Genomic DNA, 25,073 nt, shown 5'->3' on the forward strand with positions numbered 1-25,073 from the left:
ATCCACCTTCCAATCCAGGTTCGATCCCTGGTCGGGGGACTAAGATCCTATATGCCGCAGAGCAACTAAGCCCGTGCGCCACAACTACAGAGCCCACGCGCCACAAATACAGAGCCCACGCGCTCTGGAGCCCATGCACCACAACTAGAGAGGAGCCTGTGCACCGCAACAAAGATCCCGCATGCCACAACTAAGACCCAATGCAGCCAAAAATAAATAAACATATCTTTTTAAAACTCATTGAGGTGCTTCATTTTGCTTCTTCTTCCACATAAACGTGATTTTGCCGCACTATATTCCCAGTGTAAAGGAATGTATGTGATGCTGCTTTAGTCTTCAGCCATGCTTCTTTGACTATTTGACCATCAAAAACCAATTTAAAGTCTCATAAAAAAACATCTTGCTCTCAAGTGACTGCACCCCAAAAAAGGTAACAAAGAGCATCACATGGGCTGGAATTATTGCCAGAAAGTACATCAGCATCTTGCCAAATATATTCTCCCACTTCAGACACAAGCTCTGGCCATTCTGATGACAACATACAAAGGAGAATAATAGGAGGGATGACCAAAGGAGAGTATGATCAAACAGTGTAGACGTTGTGGTCTAATTCAAGCAGAGCTCCCACCATGAAACAGAGGTGCTTAGAATAATGATTCTTCTGGGAGATTAAGGACATTTTGGTACTTTTAAAGGGTTTTTCCCCATTCAAATCAGTTTTTACTATTTTTCCAATTTAAATCAGTTATTATTATTATCACTATGTATTTTGTAGAGTGTATCTTTAAATGATTTTAATATTTAACGTTTAGTATTTTGTAGAGTATATTTTAACATGAGAAGGTTGTAGAAAAATGAATGTGCCTCATATTAACTTTATATTCACTTCAAAAACATGGGTAACATTCTGCAGTACCTTTTAGATCTAGGCTTTTCTACCACTTTCTGCTTTTTTAAAACTTGAGATATAGTTGGCATTTAACATTATGTAAGATTAAGGTGCACAATGTGTTGATATTGCAATGTAATTATCAACATAGTGTTAGCTGACACCTCCATCATGTCACATAAATACCAATTCTTTTTTGCAGTGAGAATACTGAAGATCTAGTCTCTTAGCAACTTCGAAGTATATAATACAGCACCATTGACTATAATCACAAACTGTGCATTAGATCCCCAGAACTTATTCATCTTTTAACACTATGCTTTACCTTTTAAGATTTAGGAGTCTCTTTCTCACTTGCTATGAATGAATGTATAGTTTGTCTTTCTTTTTTGTTTTTTCTTTTTCATTATGATACCAGATAAAAATATGTTTTTTAAAATTTAGGAGACTTATAAGGCAGTTTTTGGCACCTATCATGTTAAATGGTTTAGGCACAAGTATTCATTAGGCATTTGTTACTGGACAGAGGTCAAATGGTTTCACATTTTTTTTTCCTTTAAAAGACTATTATTTTTTTTAACCAATACACCTACACTTTTGTGGCTCGTTCGACACCTTTTCCACCTCCCCTGACACTGCCATAAAACATCTACATTGATAATAAATGCTACTCATTTTTTTCTTAACTAAGAAGAAATTAAGCTGGCATTCTCCAATTGCAGTTTCAGCTTATTTGTTTTTAAATGGTGACACTCTGAGGACATACAAAGCAGTAAGTAATAATTTATCCCTTACCACCAAGCCAACTTGATTATGAGTCTTATAGACATTATGGGACATAAAAGCTCCAAAGCTCCAAGTTCATATTGCAAAGCCCACAGGTCCCAACAGAGAAAGCACGTGCCAAGGGTAACCAAAAAGCCACACACCATCGTGAAGCTGCTAGCAGGCTGACTTTAGTTCCTCAATGCCAGCAAATGTCAAAAACTCAGGTCATTTAGCTCTTTTTACATTTATAAATATTTATAAAACAACATACCAGCTATCATTTCGGTCCTTCAGTACCAAGGAAAGCCTTCTGTTGTTATTGTTTTACAAAGGTACTATAAAGCACAAGCTACTGCTTAGTTTTGTGTCGCTGGCTTCACTTTTGGGTTTACTTCACCAGGGACCCCAGTCACAGAATTCCAGAGTGAAGGGTCCTTAAAGATTGTGAAATGAGGGATCTACCACAGGTCTATGCCAATAGACATACATTTTTTTCAGTCTTGCCTTCCTTGCATCTGGTTTTACGTCATTCCAGAAGGGAGCCAAGAAATAGAGCCTAAAGCAGAAGCACCATCTGCTGGCCAATGTTTCCACCAAAATGGACACACTAGTGACTCCCCGGAGCAATTCTCCTAATCGAAAGTCTCAGGCAGAATTTTCCTGACAACCCTCCTCTCCTCCTTTCCCCTACAGGAGAGAGTTTGATATACTTCAAGCCCTCATTTTACAGATAATGCAACTAAAGCTCCCAAGGGGTAAGAGGCCCAGGAGGTAAGAATGGGGATTTTGAGAAGTATGTAATCCCAGGCCTCGTTTGAGCCCTATTCACTCAGTCTTCTGGCGGGGGTGGGGGTGGGGGTGCTCAGGAAAGTGCATTTGTGACAACCCCCCCCCCCACCAGAGTACTTCTAACACAACAAGCCAGGCGTGGCGCAGGGACCAGCTCTGAGGACATCAGATGGAGTAGAGAGATGGGGAGGGGGGAGCTGATGAGGCTAGATAGCATGCAGGGTTTCTGACCTTCAGACTCTGATTTTTTAACTTTCAAGGGCAACCAGCCATACATAGGAAAGGTCAGAATTATTAACTCAGAGGTGAGCTCCAGATCGCCAGGCCACAAGGAGAAAACTAACATGGAAATTACAGGCAGTAAAGAGGTCACTGTGGACTGTGGGCAGGGGTGGGGAGTGGAAACAGTTTACTCAAGACTGACTCCATTAACAGTGCGTCACTTTTGCAGACTGGGCTCATCCGCCGTCGAAACTGGACCGATGAGCACATACCCCAGGGCTGTGTGTCAGCCGCAGAGAGCAGGGGATGCTCCAGTGCCGAGGCCAGATGGAGACCTCAGCTTGATTTCATTCATCCTCCCGACAACTCTTCCTGAATCCTACAGAAGAATTTTCCTACACTGAGCTACCCTGGTTGTTCTCAGATTCGTTTTAGGATGAAAAAATAGCGTTAAAAAGCTGCAGATTCACCGTGTGTGGGAATGTAAATTGGTACAGCCAAAAAAAAGGAGGGTTGTCAATATCCATCACAATTTAAAATAACCAGAAGCTCTGATACAGGAGTTAGACCCCCAGGAACTTGTCCTACAGGAAATATCTGCACAAACAGGCAGAGATATAAGTAGGTACAGGTAGGTTTATTGGAACATTTTTTAACAGTAAAAATTGAAAATAACCCAAATATTCATAAATAAGGGAATGCTTAAATAGATGAACGTCATTAATTCAGCTATTGAAAAAGAGCTAGACCTATATATTACTTTCATGGAGTGTACACAATATATTAAATGAACAGTATTTGTAGTATGACTCGATTTTGTTTCATGAAAACCAAATATAATTTGAATACATTGTATGTGATTTCTGTGTGCATCTATGTATATTTTGATAAGTCATCTGTATTCAATATATACCAATAGACACATGTACAATACGTATTTTTAAATGCATAGAAAAAAACCTGGAAAGGTATACGTACTGTTGATAGTAGTTACCTGCTGGCACAGACTTGGGAGAAGACCAGAACTCACAGAATGAAGGACACTCTGAATATTTTTTTAGGGTTTCTAGTTTTACCCTATACATTTTATTGCTCTTATAATTAAAAAATATTTTTCTATTGAAACTTGATGGAGAGTTATTAATAAGATACTTCTTTTTTTTTAATTAATTAATTAATTAATTTTTGGATGCATTGGGTCTTCATTGCTGTGCGCGGGCTTTCTCTAGTTGTGGCGAGCAGGGGCTACTCTTCGCTGCGGTGCATGGGCTTCTCATTGTGGTGGTTTCTCTTGTTGCAGACCATGGGCTCTAGGGTCGCGGGCTTCACTAGTTGTGGCACAGGGGCTCAGTAGTTGTGGCTCATGGGCTTTAGAGCACAGGCTCAGTAGTTGTGGCGCATGGGCTTAGTTGCTCCGCAGCGTGTGGGATCTTCCCGGACCAGGGCCTGAACCCACATCCCCTGCATTGGCAGGAGGACTCCTAACCACTGCGCCACCAGGGAAGTCCCAATAACATAATTCTTAATAAAGGCAGTAGAAATTCAGAAAACAATCAGAGTGAAAAGATGAGAGATCTCCTCCCTTCTGCAGGTCAGTCTCCATCTCCATCAGCTCTTTAAAAATCTAGGGACTGGACGGGAGAAAAACTTCAGAACAATTTTTTCCTATGGAATAAAGATTTGCACACTCTTCTTTATCCTCTCCCCCTGGCTTTCCCAAATCCACAGTACCCCTAAACGAAAGGTTCTCCAACTCCAGAGATCATTTGTGCAAAAAATCAAAACCAACCTGGCCACTAGAGGGGGAACATTACACATAAAACCACTTCCAGTTGCCAGGGATGGGGGTATCAATACAAGGGCTGCCTCCAAAAGAGACTGTCCAAAGCTGACAGCCCAGAAGCAGTAATCAACGTGATTCATCCTTTGGCTTGCCTAATATATTCTGGAGCAAAAGATTTTGTTAATAAATATAAAATTGCAAATGTGAATGTGATTCCCACATTAATGACGTTTTCTCCCCCTCTCCACCAAACTGAGTATTTACAATGTTCTGGAACAGAGGAAAATGCTGAGTTGGAAGCTGCTCTGAAACCACATCTTAAGAAACAATGCCCAGTTTTCAGTCCCTCAGCAGAGTTAGGGGAAGCAACTAAGAGACTTTTGCCCAGTTTCACAAAGACCAGGGGATTCACTCTTATCAAGGAACTCCTCCCGTATGCTTTTTCAGAGCGCTATTTAACAAGCATGGTGCAGGACACTTGTTTCACTCTTCCCACATGATCTCAGTCGTCTTAGCAGCTGTAACATTTTTCATGAATCTGAGCCTGGTACGAATGAGCTATAATGCACCTTTTGATCTTCATTATTGCTAGCAGGTGAATGTTTCCCATATACCCCGCTTTCTCCCACCTCGCCCTTAAAAAAAAAAAAAAAAATCCGCCTCTTTACGGAAACATGATCGTTTTGTAAAAAGAAGCAGCACATTCTGGGAAAGAAAATGATGTGATGAAAACACGCCTTCTGGAAATGTCTGGTCCTAACCTTGGATGTCTCATTGCCATATTGAGAATGACACGGAAGGGATGTAAAGCAGGTCAAAAATTTGCACACATATCACCCTATACTGACGATTTTAACACTCCTGCCTTGATTCTACCTTTTCTGAAAGTAAATTTTAATTTTCAAAATCTGAAAAACAAATCGGTTAAGTAACTTGCCCGAAGTCACACATCTAGCAAGTGGTAGGGTAAGAATTTAAACCAAGACAGTCTGGTTCCAGGGTCCATGTTCTTAACCATTGATCCATTCCATCTCCTCGCTCTTTGCCGTTTTTCTCCTTCAGGCTCCCTTTTGCCTCAGTTATCTCCCCTCTTTAATCCACCCCTCCCCACACCAAACTCAAAATAAAACTGTGGATCTAGTGATGCAGTAGAGAGAAGTCACAAAAATGGTGGGAGTCCTGGTTCGGCCTCATTCAGCCGTGTCACCTGGACGCCTTGCAAACACCGAGTCCTAGTTTCCTAAGCGCAAAGTGGGAATACTAACCAAAAATAACCATGTCCTCCCGAGATCGCCTGCAGATTACATTAGATCATGTACATAAAGCATTCAGCGTAGTGCCTGGCTAAGGAGAACCTAAAACTGTGACTGGAAGATAAACCAGGCAAGAGGAAGGTAAAACAGTCACAATTTACAGCACAATGAAGATGAATTCCACCAGGAGAAAGTGAGCTGTTTCATGAAAGTAACACTTTGACCCTCCTCACTCGCTTTATGATACAACCACCATCTGAGGGGGCAGATGGCTGACAAGCAGGGGTCCCACTACCCCATCACCTCGAACAGAGGCTACAAGAGTGGGGGAACTTACACTGTGTGCACCTGATATTCCAAAGCCCTCCTGGGGACTCCTTGTATATCAGAGTGACTCCAATTACAGGACTGTTTAGGGCACTCCACAAACAGAATGGTCTCTCAGAGGACCCAACTCCATTATCACCATCTCTGAGAAAATGTGACAACCCATGGCGGGGCCATCTCCCTGTGCTGCTCCCCAGGGCTTCCTCTTTCTGACCCTTCCACGTCGTGACCACTTCAACTAAATCATTGGTGGGTCTTCTTCGAGCCACGGAAGGAAATTCTCCTCTGCATTTAATAGGTCTCCAGAAACGAATAGGAAGGAAGCACCTCTTAGCAGATAATTTTAAATTTCTCCTGTGGTCATTTAAACTCAATTCTTCTTGACTGTCTTCGGAAGAGCTGGAGAAGGGCTGGTCATTATTCCCAAGACAGACTTGGTCACCACGAGGCCTTGCTTTTCTTCTAGATCAGCAGCCCTCAAGCTTTTTGCTCTCAGGACCCCTCTACATGCCTACATCTTACTGAAGACCCCAAGGAGCTTTTGTAACGTGGGTTAGAGCTAACACTTAGCATATTAAAAATTAAGACTGGAAACATTTTAAAACATAAAAATATACAAGCTCATATTCTATGAGCCGTCAGGCTACCTATCATGTAGTCTCTGGAAAATCCCACCATACACTCATGAGATAATGAGAATAAAAAGGGCAAATCACATCTTAATATTATTATGAAGACAATTCTGACTCAACCCCCTGAATGCGGTCCACAGACCACACTTTGACAGTTGCTGTTCTCAAAACCCATTACACCAATCCCTATGAGCATTGCCACACCCTCAACTATTCTCCTTTGGATGTTGTTTTGAGTTTTGAATGTGGTAATTTATGAAGTTAGAATCCAGATCCTGGACCAAAAATCTCAGAGAAGAATTAAGTAAGAAGAAATAATTTAAATGAGTTCCCAGAATTACCTAAACAACTATTCTCTAAAACTGGCATGCAAATTAACATTGAAAACACCACAGAAAACCTTAACAGGCTGACTAGCATATTATGAGACAACAGACTGCCTTCCCTTTTGTTTTCTATTTTTAACTATTGTTATGCCCATGAATGACATTTTCATTGGTATTAAACCTGCCAGAGGTTCTTTGTGAGGCAGATTGAGGAGGAAAAGCTTCAGAATTATACAATCTATGCTGCAATAGTCAGATGTAATTTTCTCCTTTACAGAGAACTTTGATGGGGGGAATTCCCTGGTGGTCCAGTGGTCAGGACTCTGTGCTCTCACTGCCCAGGGCCCGGGTTTGATCATTGGTTGGGGAACTAAAATCCTACAAGCTGCAGCGGCGCAGCCAAAATTTGGGGAACAGATGGACCATATAGTATCAGAACATTTTCAAATTCAAGTATTAACAGAGATTTGGGGGTCAACCATGCCAGCTTCTTTTTTTATATTTGAGATAGAGATCAAGTTATGCTTTTAAATTCAGCCTCTTTGTTTTCTGCCTCTTGGCCCACTTTGCTCCCTGTTCTAAGCTGAACCCCATGACTGACCAGGACCGTCTGGTAGTACCTTCCTGCTCCTCTGATCTTAATAATCACACTCATAGTAGAAACAAGTACCTAGCAAGCACTTACCCAAGTAATTTGTGCTAAACACTTTATTTTTGTATTATTTCATATCTCCCCACAACCTCAAGAGGTAGGTACTATTATTATCCCCATTTAACCTGAGACGACATTACCTGCCTAAAGATCACAAGGTAAGTAGGTGGAGAGGCAGGGAAACAATCCCAGATAATCTCATTCTGGTGCTCTCTTCACACCATGATAAACTGCCTTTTAAAGAAGATAACGGAAGAGATTAAAAGGGGCATCCTTCCATGTCATTTAAAAGAAAATAAATAAAATTTCATTTGGCAAGTGTCTGGAGCAGAAAAAAATTGTGGGCTTCAGAATAGCAACCACAAAGGGCCCTTCTTAACAGGCACCAAACTAAATGCAGGTGAACCTTTTATCAGCACCACCTGACAAGGAAGGGCTTATCTCTGTTCCCCTGATTGACTGTCAGCTGGTTTCACTTTCCTGCTAAGTGTTGATTCAGAGCTTCTAACCTTACCCTGTTGAGGTGCCAACTGACATGTTGGAAAAGGGTTGGTCTGATCGGTCTTCCATTTCCTCAGCAAAGAAAACAAGGAGTTTGTCAAACATGGCCCAGGCCCAGCAATGGGAGAGAATCCTGCCCGGCCTTCAATTACCCTGCAATGGAAGTGTCTTTTTGCCTGACAACGATGACTAATTCCAAAGGCCCAACCAGCCTTCTCATAATGATGACTGTGGAGTCAATTACCATTTGGGCGCAGATTAGAATCTGATCTGAAGCTGAAAAATTCCACCCCCTTGGTGCTAATCCCTTCAACTTTCCAATCCTAAATAGGGCAAATTTCAGAAAAGAGCGTATCTCATTTTACAGCCTACCTGAATATTATCTGTAATGATTTTTCTTAATCATAAAATTAATTAAACTCCTGCTTTAATAGTCTAAACACAAGAGTCAGAGGAAGGAAGGAGTTCTGGCCTGCTGCCAGGGCTCCAACCGAGCCTCTTGGCGTTAATAATTTCCATGCTGTTTTAAGCATTTGAAACAACAAAGGCCAGCTTTCACTAAGGGCATGGCTGATTCTGGCAAAACCTATAAAAACAACGCCTACTCTGGGGTAGTTCGTATTACAGACAATTAAATTTTAATAAATGAAACCAACAGTTAAGCAACTGACATTTCTGCTATTCTCTGATATTAGTCTGCAAACTTAATAATAAGTGCCGAAGTTAATGAAAATGAACTGTTGATAGCACCGCTGAGATTGCCTATGGCTATTAAATGATTTTAGGTGGGATGGGGTGGGGATGGAGAAAAGGTGTTCCCTACCGCATTTCTAGGCAAGATGATATAGCCTTGGGCAAGCCACTGCGCTTTCTCAAACTCGGACATTTCTAACTGGTACATTACTTACTTGATCAGTCATTTTTCAGAAAGAAATACATGGGATTTCGTGCTCCATGAAATGAATCGACTTTTCATAATCTCAGTTGAAAAGTAGCACTCCACAGGCTGAATCTGGCTACAGAAGCAATTTATTAGGTCCTCACAGTGTTTTTTTTTAATCTGAATTGGTTGCCAACATTAAAAACTCAGAAGACTTCACATGAAAATGCAAAGAGCCAGGCACGTACTCCCAGAAATTGGACAATCGAGAAAGTCTGGGCTCACATTTCTGCATGGCGGCCAAGGGAGGGCAGAGCAATGACAGCGCCTTTAGAATGGGCATCAGTCAGCCTGCTTCTTGTCGCCCCCGTTCCCACAAGAGCCAGGCTCTGCACCTCCAGTGCTCCTCCTAAAAGCCAGCCTGCAGGTTAACTCCCTGGTGATAAATATTGCCAATGGTAAGGTTAGTTTCGATATCTGTTGGAAGGAAGGGGGAAGAAATGCATACCAAATATTTTATAAAGGAAAAATAAATCCTACACTAGTCCCTTGTATCAAATTCCTGAAGTCTCAGAACAGAAAACATCATATTTCCACGCCTTTTTTTCCTCAAAATACTCCTTTCACTAGGTCAACTATGGATTTTACCACATAGAACAACTTTATGTGTAGCTTGAAAACATGATCTGTTTTGGTTTTTTTTTTCGCGGTACGCGGGCCTCTCACTGCTGTGGCCTCTCCTGTTGCGGAGCACAGGCTCCGGACGCGCAGGCTCAGCGGCCATGGGGCACGGGCCCAGCCGCTCCACAGCATGTGGGATCTTCCCGGACCACGGCACAAACCCGTGTCCCCTGCATCGGCAGGCGGACTCTCAACCACTGCGCCACCAGGGAAGCCCCATGATCTGTTTTGAAAAGGTGATTAGCAAGAGGTTCCTGAGATTCTCATGGATGAAAGGCCCTTTGCCTTATTTTATGTCAACAACAGAATTCTTAGTAAAGACGGTCCAAGGAAAACAGAATTTACCAACATATTAGTTTGGAGCCACTACCCCACCACGCCCCAGCCCAAACCAACACTTACTAAAATAAATAGCATCTTCGATTTCTTTTTTCCTTTCATGTGGACAACAGAGATGCTCTGTCCAAAAAAAAAAAAAAAGTGGGGAGGGAAGAGTTAAAAAAAGAAAAAAAATGTCTACATTGGTGGAGATCTGTATTTCATTTTAAGCTGTAGGTTGAACCATGCAAAGTCTGATGCCTCTAAGTAATCTGATGTTTTCTAAGAAGGAAAGGTCACTCTTGATCACCACAACCATCACTCCCCGTCACTCCCCCCTTCTACTCATGTTTACAGGCTTAAAAGAAGATGACCTGCTCCCTACTCAGAACCTCACGTACACCCCTGAATATATATTAAGATTGCCCAAGATTCAGGACCAAAGCAGATTTGAGAACAAACCTTCAATTTCCTCCACTCTTCAATGGGACAAAAAATGAATTAGAAGCACACACCTAATAAATGAGTTCCTGAAAAAACAAACAAAACAAACAAACAAACGAAACACAGATTTTCCTATACTGGCACATCAGCCAAGTAGTCTGTTCTGTTAAGACGAATATTTCTTTAATGCAGAAATAGCTCATAAGTGATTTGTAAACAGAGATTGGAAGATGGTCGAATGTGAGAGTCACGTTGGGGTGTATGTTATTTGAAATGTGTTTTGAAACCATCACGGGTAAACTTTCTTGAAAGTTAATAGAAAACTTTAGCAATATATGAAGACCTCCAAAAAACTTTTTTTAACCCTATGGAAGTACAAGTAGTGGTTTATTTAGTGGCTTCAAAATTGCTAAAATTTGCCCTATGTTAAATAAACTCTCCGAAAATCTGCGAGTTCGAATAAAGATACTACAAAAACATTGCCCCCCTAACCTTATAAAGACTGATGCAGAAGTCTAAAACCCCAATCAGATCTTTACTTTTGATGGAAGTGGTCTCCATTAAAAGCAAATGCCATTAAAAACTTACGTCTTAAGGGCTTCCCTGGTGGCGCAGTGGTTGAGAGTCCGCCTGCCGATGCAGGAGACACGGGTTCGTGCCCCGGTCCGGGAGGATCCCACATGCCGCGGAGCGGCTGGGCCCGTGAGCCATGGCCGCTAAGCCTGCACGTCTGGAGCCTGTGCTCCGCAACGGGAGAGGCCACAACAGTAAGAGGCCCGCGTACCGCAAAAATAAATAAATAAATAAATAAATAAACAAATAAAACTTACATCTTAGAGAAGAAAGACGGAGGAGCCCCAGGGCTTAAGGCTGCAAAGGACTGACTGGCTGTGATGCTGCCACTGCAGATTTAACTGAGCTACCGATTTTAGTAGGATAGGTATTATTTTTGTTAGCACTCTAGCGGCAAAGTTCCTTAACATGTGAGTGGTCTGCCCCTACCTCTATTTTTCCTTATGCTCCCTATTTTTTACACGCAATTTTGCAGAAGGTGAGGTTTTTCAGAAATGCGTATACAGCATTAAAGCTGCAGTTCATATACTACGATCCTGTCAGTCTGTTCCTAAGTCAACACACAATTTTATAAAGCGCAGTAGCCACAGCTGTCTGTAGTCTGGCACGCTCTGTAGTCAGTAGCCTAGAAATGTGGTTCTTAAATGAAGGGCTTGTTAGGATTTCACTTTAAATGCTTTCTAACATTATGCTGCTGCTAAAAATGCAATTCTAAAGACTAAGCCAAAACACACCCCAAAATATTTATGCTATATAACATTAATTACCAAGAAAAGAATCCAAAATACACACACTAAAAGTATAACCATGTGAAAAATGTAAGTAAGTGGGAGGTAACAAGTAAAAACAAAAACTGTGCTTGAGTGCTGGTGACTTTAAGAATAAAATACCTTATTTCCTCCATTAGCCTTTTCAATGAAGCAAATGCTTTTTTTTTGTTTGTTTTGCCCAAATTAATCATCAACTGATGAGAGCGTGTAAAGAAACATTTTATATCCACAAAGTGACAGACTAACAAATGTGGCCAAACACCCCAGCAACACAACTGTTTCTCAGGATAAATGTTTTAACATTAGGAGGCTAGGTGCAAAAGTAGCAATCAAGAGTTGGCTGAACACTTAAGAATATTCTGTGACTTAGTTTTTGAACAACCAACATAAAGACAAGCCTCTCCTTTCAAATGACATGCTAGAAACAAATGTGGGGTCTTCAAGGACTGGGGAATCAGGCTGGGATCCTGATGACAGGGACCTCTGGTTGGAAGCCATCACCCTAAGTCAAGGTGCTTTCCTGGCATGTGAAGCAGCTGTTGCGTTTCACAGGATGGAGGCACCGCCCTTGACCTTGTCTCATCTACTGAGGCACGAAGAAGCACGGTCATAATTAGGTTCCTGGCAGAACAGCCTTGCCTTTTGGAATAAAAATTCCCACAAACTGCTCAAATATCCAAGTTATCAAATAGCTAAACAACAAGAAAGTTTTCTAGCAAACAAAACACATACATATCACAAAGTCATTTCTTTAAAAGAAAACATAATAGAGGGAAAGAGAAAAGGAAACAATGAGAGTGAAGCCTGATTTAGCAGATACCACTTTATTCGACACAGTGCATGATCTGAAGCATCTGACACTCCACAGCCAACAAGATTTCCTACTTCCCTATTACAAAATACTGGATACCCTGAATACAGTTAATTCAAGGTTCTTGTTTATTTTCTCCTACATTTAGAATTAAACAGGTTTCTCCATGTAGCAAACATTTCACATTCACCAAAGGCTTTGGGGAGAGGGGGAAATAGGGCTTGTAACTGCCCCCCTGAACCAAAGGCACTTAATGTTAAAATATAAAGCACAGTAAAGTCACCTCACAGACATCCCTGCGTGTTCAGATTGCTGAACTTGAGCGCACCATCACTGGCCCAAGTGGGATTCATTATAACAATGTAAAAGACACTGATTTCCTTGAAAAAACAAAGTGCAGTATGAATATAAAGACCCATCACCGCCACCCCCCTCATTCTTTTCTGAAAATAATATACAAGAGAACGATTATTTTACATGATTATTATTACCCAAGGTTCACACATGGGAAAAAACAGCTAAAAAATAACCTGCCATAAACTCTCACTATGAAATCACAATAGAATCTGATATATTCAGACAATCTGCGAGTTGGGAGACAGCCTCAGAGATCATGTTGTGCATCCCCTCACTGGACAGATGAGGTCACTGAGGCCCAGGAAGGTCAAGTGTGGGACCCTGGGGTCTAACCCAGGGGCAGAGCCTGGGTAGAACGCAGACCTCCTGAGGCCTAGTTCAGGGTGCCCTCCACCGCCTTCCTCTTTAAAAGACTCCAAAAGTAAAACATGAAATGCACCACACAATAAAGCACACTTGCTGATGCAGGTCAGCTATTTGGTCTCGCCACACGGTTCCTTTGGCCATTGGGCAGGTATGTAACCCACCTGGGGGTGGGATTCTTCACACGAGGTTGTTCAGCCTTCTGAGGGAAGCCGCGTGCAGGTTAGACACGACTTCTCCGATTCAGGAAGGCTCTTCGTGGCTGTTAGCCTGTGGTGGGCAGGTGGTCGGCTGCACAGCGGAATCCCAGATTCGAAGCGGAGCTGTCAGGTGTGTTCTGGCTTCGAGCAGCACAGCGATACCTGTAGCAGTAGGACTTTGCGGAGAGAACCAGACACATGAGTGCTCTTGGACTCTGGGCTGAAGGCTCTCAACTGTCAGATTGACGTTGTACCCAAGTACCAACTGTAGAGAGTTATGCCTATCTGCAGACAGTGCCTGTCCTACAGGCACCCACCTCCTGCACATTTAGCAGCTATGTTTCCGAAAAGGGTAGCGCATTGAGAGCTCACCACATTATCCAGTGTTCTGTTATAAACGTGACTAGATATAGTACAAAGATGTTGGTGTATTACTTAGAACAGTTTAAAAAAATGTAACAACCAATGGTTACATAAGTTATGGCGCATCCATAATTTAGACTAGTAAGCAGCCATTAAAAGGCATGTTTTCATGTAACATTTAATGACATAGGAATTTCTCAGGATACAATCTTAAATGAAAAAGTCAGAATACAAAACTGTATATGTGCTATGATCTCAATCTAGATAATCACGTACGCCAAAGAAAAGCAGACTGGAAGATTCAAAATGCACCATAATCCAAACCGTAGTTACCCTCAGGCAGTGGGGTTTCAAATTTCCAATGATAACTATGTATTACTTTTATAATTTAAAAAGTTATTTGCACATTTAGAATAGCATTTGACAAGTAGACAAGAAACCAAGTAATAAAGCTAAATGGCAATTGAGAAAATATTAATTAAGAGCAACATTAAGATATTATTTACTATCCAACAGGTTGGCAAAAAATTGAACAGCAAGCCCAGGAACATCAAGAGTAGGAAAGGCTGTGGAAAACATTTTTTCTTAATACATTGCTTTTGGAGTTTAAATCATAGTAATTCATAAAGTTATGTATCTTTGTGTGGGGGACTTGTTTGGTATTGTTTTATTTTATAAGAGCAGAGTATGGTATATACATATGCACAAACACACAGACATCAAGCTCTCCAGGCATGGTGCTAGGCGCATTCATCACTTATTTGATTTGATCATAATGGCCAGAGGAATTAAATGAGTTACCCTAGATGACACAGTTGTTAAAAGAAGTAGAATTCGAACCCAGGTCTAACTGTGGTGTGCTTGCCTGCCTAGCAACAGTCGATGCTCGTAGATGGAAAGGCATCACAACTCATGATTCTGTCCCACCCCTGTTATAGCCCCCTGCATGTACACACCAGGGAAAGCCTAACACATATCCCTGGTCACCTACTAGACAGTCAGTGAATAACCACAGATGACTTGATTCAAACACTTCAAAAGCTTCCACGTTCCAAAAATAACCATGCATGGAACTCTTATGTCCTAAGATCTTTGATCAAAAAAAACAGACAATGAAAATAAACTAGTTACCCTGTGTACCAAGAGCATCAACTCTGAGTGGGCCCCAGGAAACTCAAGTCCCCGCCGCTGGTTAAAGAAACTGCACAAAGAATCATGTAGAGTAACTTTGGAACTCATGAAGCAGAGAGAATTTGTGGAGGGGCAAAATAGGTCAGTATGAAAGAGGTTTTTTTTTTTCCTTAATTCTTATTATTCTCCTTTCTCTCACGAAAGTTGAATGTTTCTAATCTTCATAAAAATTATCTCTAGAGCTAACAAAGGAATTCTCTGGAGCACTTCCACCATGAAAAAAAAAACAAAACACATGGTGCTCTGTCTTTTATAGATAGCAAAACAGTAGCAACCAATTTTCTCATTTTCCCTGTGGCCAGTGAAGAATGTAACACTATTACCAATATTCAGGCAGGCAGAGGGAAAATGAATAAAAAAATATGCCTGAAATAATGAAAGACATGATGGCATCTGCTACTACCTGTGATTGGGATGCAATGGAAGCTCTAAAATGACTAGAGGTGACCTTGCAGAAAGACACGGCAGAAGCTTTGTTCCATGTAGGGCCTACTCACTGGGCTGCTGTGAAGCAAGGTGCTTTGGTATTTTTAGAATCAAGCTCCTGTGGATAATGCAGGGCCCCACGCTCTCAGTGTGTGCAGTGAATTCCACATGGGAGCAAGAATCGAGTTTGGGGCAGGGGGGGCAGGCAGTCAGACAGGGACATTCTTGTTCCATAACTGGACCACACATGACAAAAAACAATCAAGCGTTTCCTGATCGCCTCCTGTGCGCACTGTCCCGCTGGAGATCACAGGCTGGTTGAGGAAACAATGATTACACATCAAAAAGCTACAAAACAAGCTAGGATTAAAAGATTCTGAGGCTACTATTAATTCAGGAGAGGAAATGGTCACTAAATGTCTAATTTTTTAGGAAAGACTTTTGAAGGCAGAACGTGGCCAGAGCGGGATTTACGTGATTATGGCAGTGGTCTTCCGACTTGAGTATACAGAAGAATAGCCTGGAGAGCTCATGTAAATACCTATTCCTAGGCCACAAACCCAGAGATCCTGATTCAGTAAGTCTGGTGTGGGTTCCAAGAATCTGCATTTCTAACCAGCTTACAGGCGCTGCTAATGCTACGGGCCCATGGACCACAAACTGAGTAGCACTGATTTACAGGACTTAGAAACAAGGAAAGAAGGTATGTTAAGTGGAGAAAACAATGACATCAGAGGCATGAAAATGGAAAAATTCGGGCAAGTGAAGAGGATAGCAAGGCCACAGCCTGAGAGTGTCAGAGCATGGTTTATTTATTCATTGAATATTTGAGAGTTTACAACATGCTAGATGCTATTCTGGGCACGAGGGAAGCAATGCGGAACAAAACAATGTACCTGTTATCGGGAAGCTTACATTCAACAAGGAGTTAAGTAGTCAGACAATAAATAAACGGATAAATTCAAGAGTGCTTCTGGCAGTGGTGAGCTTGGAAGAAAGTCACATAGGGAGAGAGGACCAGACGTGACTAGGTGCTACTTAGATAAGGTGGCCGGGGAAGGCTCCTCTGATGAGGCGCTGTGAGAGCTGAGCCGCCCAAAGATTCAGAGAATGAGAATTCCAGGCAAAAGCAATGAGTGGTACAGAGAGGATAAATGATGAAAAGCAGGAAACGTGGGTGGATAAATAGGATGGAGTCACATTAAAGGTGGTCTACTTGGCAAAAAGAGGTTGGGCTTGACACAGGTGGAAATTGTGACAAACATTTTACTAATTTACTCACCTGAAAAGGCAAAATCCAAGACTCATTAGCTATTTAACCTTAGCCAAAGCCTTTCTGAATCTGCTCCCTCTTCCGATAAAATGGGGCTATTAATGGAATAATGTCAAAATGCTTCATCTTATCTTTACATGAAAAAGTAAAGCAGTAGACATGTGGAGATAATTGTAATTGTTACTTTCTAATGAACACAACACTCTTAATTAAAAGAACTCACTTTGCCTGTCTTATCTGACCTCCTTGGGTTAACCTGCTTCCTTACTAAAACAAAAGCAGCTTCTCTGCAGGTCTTAGTGATCTTGTGTTGGGAAGATGATTCCTTGCCGGCATCTGAATACGGTTACGCATTTGCTACAAAAATAGGAAAATTATTTGTTATATAAATGGAAAAGGTGAAGGGGTATCTCTGGTGACAAGGCATAGGACTGAGGTCTTTGTCAGATGGCATAGTTCAATATGCAACTTGTCTCTCAAATTATATAACAAACTGTTTTAAAATTTGGTTTCCATATGCCACAAAATGCAGGCTGTAGCAACTGTGACGAATTGTGCCTGCCTGGAGCACTGTGATCGGAAAAGAGATCCATGATGTATAAGAGATTATTGACCATAGTCATATTTGAAGGCCCTGGTACATACAGCATAATCCCATTTTGGGAAGAAAAAATAAAAGTGCACCGAAGAGTTTGGTAGAATACTATTAACAGTTTTCTTCAGAAAGCAGCGTGAACGATTTTCTTCATTTTTCTGTTTATTATTTATTTTCTAATTTTTATGCAATGAAAATGTTTTGCTTACATAACAAAAAAGCTTAAAATCAGTGACAACAAAAAGAGCTAGTCCTTTTTTGGATCATAGCAGTACCTAAAGTCTTCCATTAACCTAAATGATGAAGAACTAAACACTAAAAAGCAAGTCTCACTACAAGTTAGTGTTGAAAGGTCAGGACCATCACATGACAAAACAGTCAATTGACATTATCATTCCACTGCAAATGCACTCATTCACTCAGCAAACATTTATTAATAAGTAGTTCATTTTAAATTCCAGTAATGGGCAACTAATGAAATACGTAATTAAAGAGAAAAATGGCCTGATTTCATATGTCCTCATTGCTCTTTCTTTTTTTCCAACTCTACTTTTAGCACTAAAAATGGTTATTAATGATGTTAGGTCTTTGAGTGGTTGAAATATGGGTCATTTTATTAATTAAGAACAGAGGTAGTAGTGAGGGCCTATTTTAGCCCCATTTCATCAAAATGGCTAATTACTTTGTGAAACTGACCTCGATATCTGCACTAAGAATATGATCCTGGATTCAAGAACAATTCGTTTAAGATAATGGCTTACCAGCCTTGGGGCTCTGAAGTCAAGTGGGACGGCAATATGGTTTTTATGAGAGGAAGACTTTTAGGGATAAAGAACAGTTTTAAGGTAATTGTAGCTCATTATGAACAAAATGATTATAGAAAAATGACACAGCAGAACTCAGGTCTCTCAATTTCCCATCCATTGCTCTTGCCACTGACACTTGGACAACTCCTTTTGCTACTAATCTTGATGTAAAATGGTGGGGTTGAGGGGGTAGGGGAGTGAGGATTTCATCAATGTTGTAGGTTGGGCTAAAGATCCCACAGAGATTAATCTAACAACTTCAAGAAAGACTAGTATTTCTCGAGTACTTACCATGTGAACTGTTCTAAGAACTTCACATGTATTAAGTGACTTAATCCTCTCAATAATCTTGAGGTAGGTATTACTGTATACACAATAATATATATATATATGTATACACAAGGAAAAAACCGACACACAGGTGTGGTAATAGTGTGCCTAAGGTCACATAGTTTGTAACTGTGAATCCAGGATTACAGTCTTTTCAGTCCCATTCCAGAATCTGTGCTCTTAACACCATGTTGACTCATAGTTGTTCTTTCTGTGCCTCGTCTCCTTACTGAAGCTATACTTTGGATGGGCTTTCAAAAAATCAAAAATAATAATCAGAGCTTACTTTAGTCATGCAAACTGGCCCTGGGTCACGATCAAAAGTAAGTCACCTTCTAAGCAAGGTGATTTTTTTTTCAAAATGAATTACATTATTCTTTTCTCTTTTTATTGATTTTCTTTCTTTTACTGATTTTTACCTGTGCTACAGTAATCATTTCCAGGATTCTGCCTATCTAGTTAGCAGTTCATTAGTTGGTTTTTATTCAAAAGAGAAAATGGGGGAAAATAATCTTATTATAATAAAGATGATGATTAAGAATGATGGTGTTAGCAGCAACTAACTTACGGAGACTTTACCATGAGCTAGGCACTGTACCAAGTGCTTATTTACTTTGCTGCATTTATTCCTCGTAAGAACCTTACAATAGGTGCAGTTATGATGTACATTTTACAAGTGTGAAAACTGAGGCTTAGAAAGGTTAAGTAATTTGCCTAATGTTACAGGCAAAGACTAGCAAAGAACAGTTACAGGAACTCCAACCCAGATCTAATTCTAGAGTCCACATCTTAATATACTTAGTGGCACTTAAAACTGCCACTCTTAATCTAGTGTAAAGAACAAGCACTGAAAGTAATTCACAGCCAACACTGCGCTGTTTTCTTGACTACACCAAAATAACCAGGCTGAGGTTAAAAACCTACATCATCTACAATTAACTTAACCAAAGATCCTAGAGCTGCCGTTTCTCTCTGGAAAATCTTGTGGATCCCACTCAGTTTTGTCACTTTGCTATTCTCTTTTCTGGAATACTCTCTCCATCACTCTGAGCCTGACTAAATTAAAACTTATCCTTCAGGGTGACTAAGAAAAGTTAAAGATGTATAATATAAACTCTAAATCAGCCACAAAATTTTTAAAATAAAGAGTTATAGCTAATAAGCCAAAGGAGAGACAATGAAGTGATAAAAAAAACACTTAATCCAAAAAAAGAAAAAAAAAGCAAAAGGAAAAGAACAGATGAGACAAAGAGAAAAACAAATATCAAGACAACAAATTTAAATCCAGCCATATCAACAATCACATTAAATGTAAATGGTCTAAACAGCAAGTGAAAAGGCAAAGTTTATGTCAATAAATTCATTAACTCAGCTGAAATGGACAAATTCCTTGAAAGACACAAACTCCCAGAGCTTAATCAAGAACAAACAGATAATCTGCACAACCCTGTAGCTATTAACTAAATTAAATGTATGGTTACAACTCTAGGCCCAAATGGTTTTCCTGGGGAAATTCTATCAGACATTTAAGGAAGAAAAATGCTAACTCTACATGAACTCTTCCCCAAAAAATTCAAGATGAGGGAATATTTCCCAAATCAATCTATGAAGCCAGCAATACACTGATACTAATATCAGACAGAAAAAAAAACAAAAACAAGAGACCAATACCAACCATGAACATATTTTAGCAAACTGCATCCAAAACATATACAAAGGATAATACATCATAACTAAGTGGATGTATTCCAGGAAGCCAAGGATGGTTTAACATTTGAAAACAGAAAATCAATGACTATAATTCACCATATTAACAGGCTGAAAAAGAAAAACCACATAAACATCTCAATAGCTTTAGAAAAAGCATCTGGCAAAATCCACATCCATTTCTGATAAAAAAAATTCTCAGAAATCTAGGACTAGAAGGAGACTTGCTCAAGCTGATAAACGGCATCTTTGAAAACACTATAGCTTATATCATAGCTAATTTTGAAAAGTCAAATGTTTTTTCCCCTAAGATCAAAAATTAGGTAAGACTGTCTGTTCTTACCACTCCTATTCAACAATATACTGGAGGTTCTAGCCAACACAATACAGTAAGAAAAAGCAATAAAAGGTATCCAGATTAAAAAGGAAGAGGTAAAACTGTCTATACTCACAGATGGTATAACCACTTATGTAGAAAATACAACACAATCTACAAAAACAACAGGGAGATCAACTCGATGCTTTCTGACGACCTAGAGAGATGGGATAGGGAGGATGGGAGGGAGGCTCAAGAGGGAGGAGATATGGGGATATATGTATACTTAGAGCTGATTCACTTTGCTGTACAACAGAAACTAACACAACATTGTAAAGCAATTATACTCCAGTAAAGATATATATATATATAAAGAATCTACAAAAACATCACTTATACAGATGAGTTTAACAAGGTTACAGGACACAACATAAATATACAAAAAACAACTGTACCATAAAAATGTATTTATTAAAAATATAGGGCTTCCCTGGTGGCACAGTGGTTGAGAGTCCACCTGCTGATGCAGGGGACATGGGTTCATGCCCCGGTCCGGGAAGATCCCACATGCCGCGGAGCGGCTGGGCCCGTGAGCCATGGCCGCTAAGCCTGCACGTCTGGAGCCTGTGCTCCGCAACGGGAGAGGCCACAGCAGTGAGAGGCCCGCATACGCCAAAAAAAAAAAAAAAAAAAAAAAAATATATATATATATATATATATATATATATATATAAACATGTTAAAAGATATTTTAAAAGAATAAATTAAGAAGCTTATAAAAATTTTAAACATTTAAAATAAGCAAGAAAAATGAAATGTTAAAGTAGACACATTCATATGCATGGCACTGGAATATTTTGGTGTTCATGCTTAAAATGTTTTTTACAGGATTCATTTTCTCCACTTATTTGTGCAAAAAAAATCTTATGGTCTTTAATTATTACAGAGTAAATGGACTCCCAATTATGAAAAGTGCCATATGTCAGACACATAACTGGTGGTAATTAGGGTTTTGAGATGCTCTTGTGCAAAAAGAGATTCACCTGTTTTTCATGAAAGTCTGGTTTCCCAGCAAGAGGATTCAGATACACCTGCAGCAACAGCTTGAATCAAAGGAAAAAAATCTGGGACTACAGACAGATGGGTATATGAACACTTAAGAGTACTGGGACAACCTAGGGCAATGCTTTTAATTTAAAATTAAAGTTAGAATTTTAAAGATAAATTTGTCCACATCTTGTTATAAAGGTAAGTGTAAAGCATAAAGTGAACTCAACTCTATGAACTGCCACCTAAATAACTACACTAAAAATTCTAAGAAATGCAGAAGACACACACCCCTACGAACTCACAGATATACATAATTTAAATAGGTTCTCTTTAGGCCAGTGGCTCCCAAAATTTGATGTATGTTATGATCACCTTGAGAGCTTTAAAATCCTGATGCCCAGGTCACAATCCAGAAATATCAAGTCAGAATGAGGTGAGTGAGGAAATAGGCATCAATATCTTTTATAGATCCCAGATGATTCTAATGTACAATAAAGTTTGAGAACCATTATTTTAAGGCAAAGTTTGACAATTCCTCCATTATCAAATTAATAACTTAATTTGGAGCCATTACAGTTTTAAGTCTCTAACTGCCTAGACTGACTGAGTTACCATGGGAAGCTTCTTGTAATAACAATCTGCAAAACGCCATGTTTGCATAGAGATAGAAGTTGAAGTGCTAGATATACTAAAAATATATGATTGAAAGAAAAAAAGGGAGAGAAGTGGTATTCGATTTCTGAACTCCTTAAAAAGGTTACTCATGAAACACTGACTTACTTCTACTCGCCAAGAACAACCAACTCTGACACTGAAATTATAGCCCAAAGAGAAGAATCATTCTCTGAGAGAGATGTTTATTCCACAAAGCACACACTATATACCTAGAACACTTGGGATGTTTCCATTCCAGTATACCACAAACTACCCTCCATTTATAACTCAACTTAATCTCAACAGACAAGCCAGAAATTTACAGGAGTCTCAAATAAATTAAGGGTGTGCTTCCAGACTTACATGCTGGAAACCAGATATACAGCTCACCCTGATTCATGGGACAACAAAGGTGTCTCAAAGGGTCAAGATACAACAGATGGAATATGGTTGACAACAGATCATTTACAACCTCTGCTTCTTGAACCACTTTTCCCCATGCCTGTGCACAAACTTTTTTTTTTCTGGCGTTGATGGAGATAGGTATGTATTAACAGAAGTGGATGAGACATCTTGGGGCTAATGTTTACAATGGATCCATAAACCTGCTGTTAGAACACCAAAACAGAGTTTAATGACTTGACTTACCTTATGGCACATGTAGGATCCACCTTTCTTCACCCGGTCTTTCCCAGAAGGGGGGCCTTTCTGTGGATGAAGGGAAGAGAACTCGTTAGTCCATAAAGCACAGCTGTCCCTCCCACAGTCAGAGGGTCTATTTTAATCCAACCAGCTCTCACATGGTTGCCTAAAGTCTCCACACACATTTCTGCCCCTGGGTCTTGCACCTGCACCCATGCACCTTCTCGAATGCCCATCTTTCCAAATCCTACATCTTCTGAGGTCCAGCTCAAGTTCCGACTATTTGGTGAACTCTTTGGGACTGCCTTAAGCAATCCAAACCCCTACAGTGTTTCCTACCTAGATGACTAATAAGCTGCTTTGCAGCACCTCTTACATCACCTTCTCACACTGATGGGCAAATTTATCCTGCATTATAACCGGCCAGCTCAACTAGACTGGCAAGCCTCTTTGAATTATGTTTTTAAAATCCTACTGTGCAACACCTAATAAACCCTTTGCTGGCTGAATAAACGGATATGCTTTTTACCTTTAAAAAAATTTTAGGTCAGGTTTACTGAGGTATACTTTATATACAGTAAACTTTTATACTTTTAAAACTTTTAAATGCACACTTCTGATGAGTTTTGACAAGTGTATAACCACCACCACAATCAAGATATAGAACACAGTTTATCTTTTTCAAAAAGATTTATACAGTATTTATTATGAACCAAGTAGGGTTCTAAGTATTCTGCAAATATTAACTCATGTAATTTCTGTAACAACTTCTGAGATTAAGCAAATGCGAGAATGAGGATTCACACCGAGGCAGCCTGGCTCAAGAGTTTAGAGACCAAGAGTATAGGAAATTGGGCAAGGCCTAAAAGAAAGCAAGAAGAAACAGTGGCAGGACTTTCCTGGTGTCTCAGTCATTAAGAATCCGCCTGCCAATGCAGGGGACACGGGTTCGAGCCCTGGTCTAGGAAGATCACACATGCCGCGGAGCAACTAAGCCTGTGCGCCACAGCTATTGAGCTCGCACTCTAGAGCCCTTGAGCCACAACTACTGAGCCCATGCGCCACGATTACTGAAGCCCATGCGCTCTAGGGCCCATGTGCCACAGCTACTGAGCCCGCGTGCTACAACTACTGAAACCTGTGCGCCAAGAGCCTGTGCTCTGCAACAAGAGAAGCCACCACAATGAGAAGCCCACGCACCTCAACAAAGAGTAGCCCCCACTCACCGCAACTAGAGGAAGCCCGCACACAGCAATGAAAACCCAACACAGGCCAAAAAAAAAAAAAAAAAAAGAAGGAACAGTGGCTACCACTGCAATGAGAACTGGAGGCAGAAAAAGCCAGCCAAGAGGTAAGACTATTACTTCTAGAGACGGCTCTGGATAAATGTGCAATGCAAATGAACACCGTAAAACTGCCAGGACAAAAGCCTCATCATCAGGTAAGCCATGCAAAGAGTATTTGAGAGTTACCAGTAAACTACAAACCAGAGCCACATCTGGGAAGTCTGAGGGGGATGAGAATTTTTTGCTTTTCCTTTGTTATGCAAGAAGTCAACTAATCATACAGCTGCCTGTTCTTTGCTTACTGAAAATAAGAGAAGGTTGAACAGAGCCTCCTATCTTAGTTTTCCTTTTGCTTGTCAAAGGCCCAGACGTCAGTGGCAGAAGTTAAAAGAACCATGTTTTCTCCAAGCATGGCTAACACACTGACTCGCAAATGTCAACTTGTGGGCACAAGTTCATGTTTTCTTCTAAGCCAGGTACTTAAAAGCTGTCAAAGACCAAGCCACTGGTTATTTTTCATTCCACTGCAAGGCCACAGTATTTCCATGGCCTTCAATGTTTTATGTTATAGTAACAAACTTTTATTGATTAGAAATGGGCAAGCTATAATTGAGAGGAGCTACATGTGAAAATAATGACTTCACAAAACAGCATCCTTCCCAGGAGTAACTGGAATCTGACAGCCATTACAACAGAATCTGCTGGGTGAGTTTATCATTCTATAAAAGCAGCATAATCACCAAGAATTCACTGAAGCAGAAATGAAAGCATTTAAAGCTGTGTAGCTATCCCATAGAATGGCTGCTCTCTCCTCCATTAAATTTCTTGCTTGGGGATTCTTGCGTTACACTGCTTCGGGGGGTCTCTGCATGCTGGGTTACAATGGAATAAATGA

General features: G+C 40.4%; 1 protein-coding gene across 3 annotated transcripts in view; it reads right to left on the reverse strand.

Annotated features, from left to right (window-relative positions):
• Positions 1–12,724: 12,724 nt before the first annotated feature.
• The window catches only part of SUMF1 (sulfatase modifying factor 1), a 111,604-nt gene continuing 99,255 nt past the window's right edge, over positions 12,725–25,073 (reverse strand). For 2 of the 3 annotated variants that reach the window (XM_022572512.3, XM_022572509.3), the window contains 2 exons: positions 22,899–22,958; positions 12,725–13,715 (listed from right to left, as the gene is read on the reverse strand). In XM_022572512.3, the coding sequence (XP_022428220.1) occupies positions 13,605–13,715; positions 22,899–22,958 (171 nt within the window). In that variant the 3' untranslated portion in view covers positions 12,725–13,604. Of the gene's footprint in view, positions 13,716–17,015; positions 17,150–22,898; positions 22,959–25,073 lie in introns of all 3 variants that reach the window. The other variant, XM_022572510.3, reaches the window with a different exon arrangement.

This window comes from Delphinapterus leucas, chromosome 10 (genome assembly GCF_059928025.1).
Source record: "Delphinapterus leucas isolate spDelLeu-1000000601 "Yukka" chromosome 10, BTC_Dleu_Yukka2, whole genome shotgun sequence".
NCBI classification, from domain to species: domain Eukaryota; kingdom Metazoa; phylum Chordata; class Mammalia; order Artiodactyla; family Monodontidae; genus Delphinapterus; species Delphinapterus leucas.